The 2,431-nt window shown below is 16.9% G+C and overlaps 1 protein-coding gene across 1 annotated transcript; it reads left to right on the top strand.

Moving 5' to 3' along the window:
- Positions 1 to 387: 387 nt before the first annotated feature.
- Positions 388 to 2,013, top strand: PGAL8A_00060400 (zinc finger protein, putative; the record flags this gene model as incomplete). The annotated part of the gene is made up of 1 exon (XM_028674633.1): positions 388 to 2,013. One exon carries the CDS (start codon positions 388 to 390, stop codon positions 2,011 to 2,013), a length of 1,626 nt encoding a protein of 541 aa, XP_028530966.1.
- Positions 2,014 to 2,431: the final 418 nt, after the last annotated feature.

A 2,431-nucleotide genomic window follows, 5' to 3' on the forward strand; every position in this document is an offset into this window, starting at 1 on the left:
TTTTTTTTTTGTTGAAGTATTTTAAAGTGGACTTAAGAAATATTTTTAAAATAAAAAAAAATATCAGAAAAAAAAAAAAAAATATTAAAATAGGCACTGAAAAGCAGAAAATTTAGAAGTCTTTAATGTACATATATATTTAAAACAATAAGAATTAAAGTAAAAAATTAAATTATATATTTAAAAAGTGAAAAAAAATAAATAGAAGAAATTTTACGAAGAATCAAAATATATTATTAAAAGATTATTAAAAAAAAAAAATAATTATAATTAACAAATAATATTAAGAATAACAAAAGGTAAATAAATATATAACAAAATTTTTTAAAGAAAATAAAAAATAATATATAGAAAAATTATTCAGGAGAGTAAAAAAAAATTTGAAAGATGAATGAAGAAGTAGAAAAATGTTTAAATGATAAAAGTAGAAAAAACTCTTATGATATAAATATATATAACATAAAAAAAGAAGATGTAATTATTCAGGATAATATGAATATAAATAAAAAGTCAACAATTGATATTGATAACAATGATCAAGTAAATATATATATTGAAAATAGTGATTTAAATAAAAAAATATACAATTGTTATACATGTAATATACAAATATATAATTTTTCTTTTTTTCGCTATCATTTCAAATCAGAATGGCATAAATATAATCTTAAAAGAAAATTACTAAATTTAAATTCTATAAATGAATTAACTTTTAATGAAAAACTTAAAAATTTAAAAATAAATCAAGAGAATAAGGAAGAGAAAGAGAATAATAATCACAAAAAAAATAGTAACAATAATAAAAAAAAAAAAGAAAAAAAAAGCAATTCAGAATTTTATAATCATAAAAAATTGAATAACACTAGTGATTTCAATAAAATTAAATATGCAACGAAAGAAGATATTTTATTAAAAAAAAATGTGAAGTATGATAATCCATTAGTCTGTTTTTTTGATAATAGAATATTTAATAGTATTGAAGAAAATATAAAACATATGAATGATGATCATACCTTTTTTATACCAGATGAAAAATATGTAACTGATATTAAAAAAATTATTTTAACAATAGGAAAAAAGATATATGAAGAAAATATGTGTATTTATTGTTTTAAATATTCAAAATGTGTGAAATCAATACAAGAACATATGATATGCAAAGGTCACACTAAAATTCATGATGATTTTTTTGTTTTTATTGAAAAATATTACGATTTCTCGAAAACATATGTTGATCTATTAAATAAATATATTCATAACAAAGAAGATAAAGAAGAAATTCTTTATCTTCTACAAAAAAAAAAAAAAAAAGAGATTACTTCAAGATATCACATGAAAGAGGAACAAACAAATAAAGAAAATAACGAAACAGATTCATTAAAATGTAAAAATAATGAAGATAGTAAAAGTAATAATGATTTAATAAAAAATGAAGTAAAAATAAATAACGATAATCATAAATTAGAAAATCCTGTTTTTGAAAAGAGATTTAATACACAGGATAATTTAGATAATGATGAAAATGGCAATGATATGGATATTAACCATGTAGATAATAATATAAATTTAAGCTTCGACAAACATATTGACGATAGTAACACTAATAAATATAGAAAAGACATTTGTGAAATGAATAACAATAATGATACATGTGACGATTTTAAAGTAAAAGAAGAAGATTTAAGTAAGAACTTAAATTATGATATAATTTATGAGGTTTTAGAACAATTTGGTTATAATAAACCAGAAATAAATGAATATAATAATTTAGTTTTACCAGATGGATCAGAAGCAATTAATAGAAAAATTGCATATATATTTAAACAAAAGTTACCTTTAGAAAATAGAACTAAATGTGATAAAATAGATGTATTAAAAAAAAAAGAAAACTCTCTTCAATATCGTAAATATAAATATTATATTGATTATATTAAAAAATATAATTTAAATTTAAATTTGAAGACCAATAACCTAAATAAATTCTATAAAAGTGATTCTATTTTTTTTATATAATTACACTAATTATTAATATGAAGAATATTAACGTATATATATATATCATTACATAATTATTCTCCCTTAAAATTTTTTTTTTCAATTTTTTTTTTTTCAAATTTTACAAAATATACAAAAAGAGATGTCCTATATTTAAAAAAAAAAAAAAAAAAAATGGGTTACAATTTATATAATAAATTTTACATAAAATTATTTAATTATGTAAAGAAAAGAAAGATAAAAAAAATGATAGGATTAACAAATAAGAAATGAATAAACGAGATTTATCATGTTCAGAATTCCTAATTTCTGTATAAATAAATACGTGAATAATTAACAGTATTGCAAATTATAAATATTGTAATTATTTTAAATAAAGTACTATATAAAAAAAAAAAAAAAAAAAAAAAAAAAAAAAAAAAAAAAAAAAAAAAGA

The sequence above is a fragment of the Plasmodium gallinaceum genome, assembly GCF_900005855.1.
Source record: "Plasmodium gallinaceum strain 8A genome assembly, contig: PGAL8A_v1_42, whole genome shotgun sequence".
Taxonomy (NCBI): Eukaryota; Apicomplexa; class Aconoidasida; order Haemosporida; family Plasmodiidae; genus Plasmodium; species Plasmodium gallinaceum.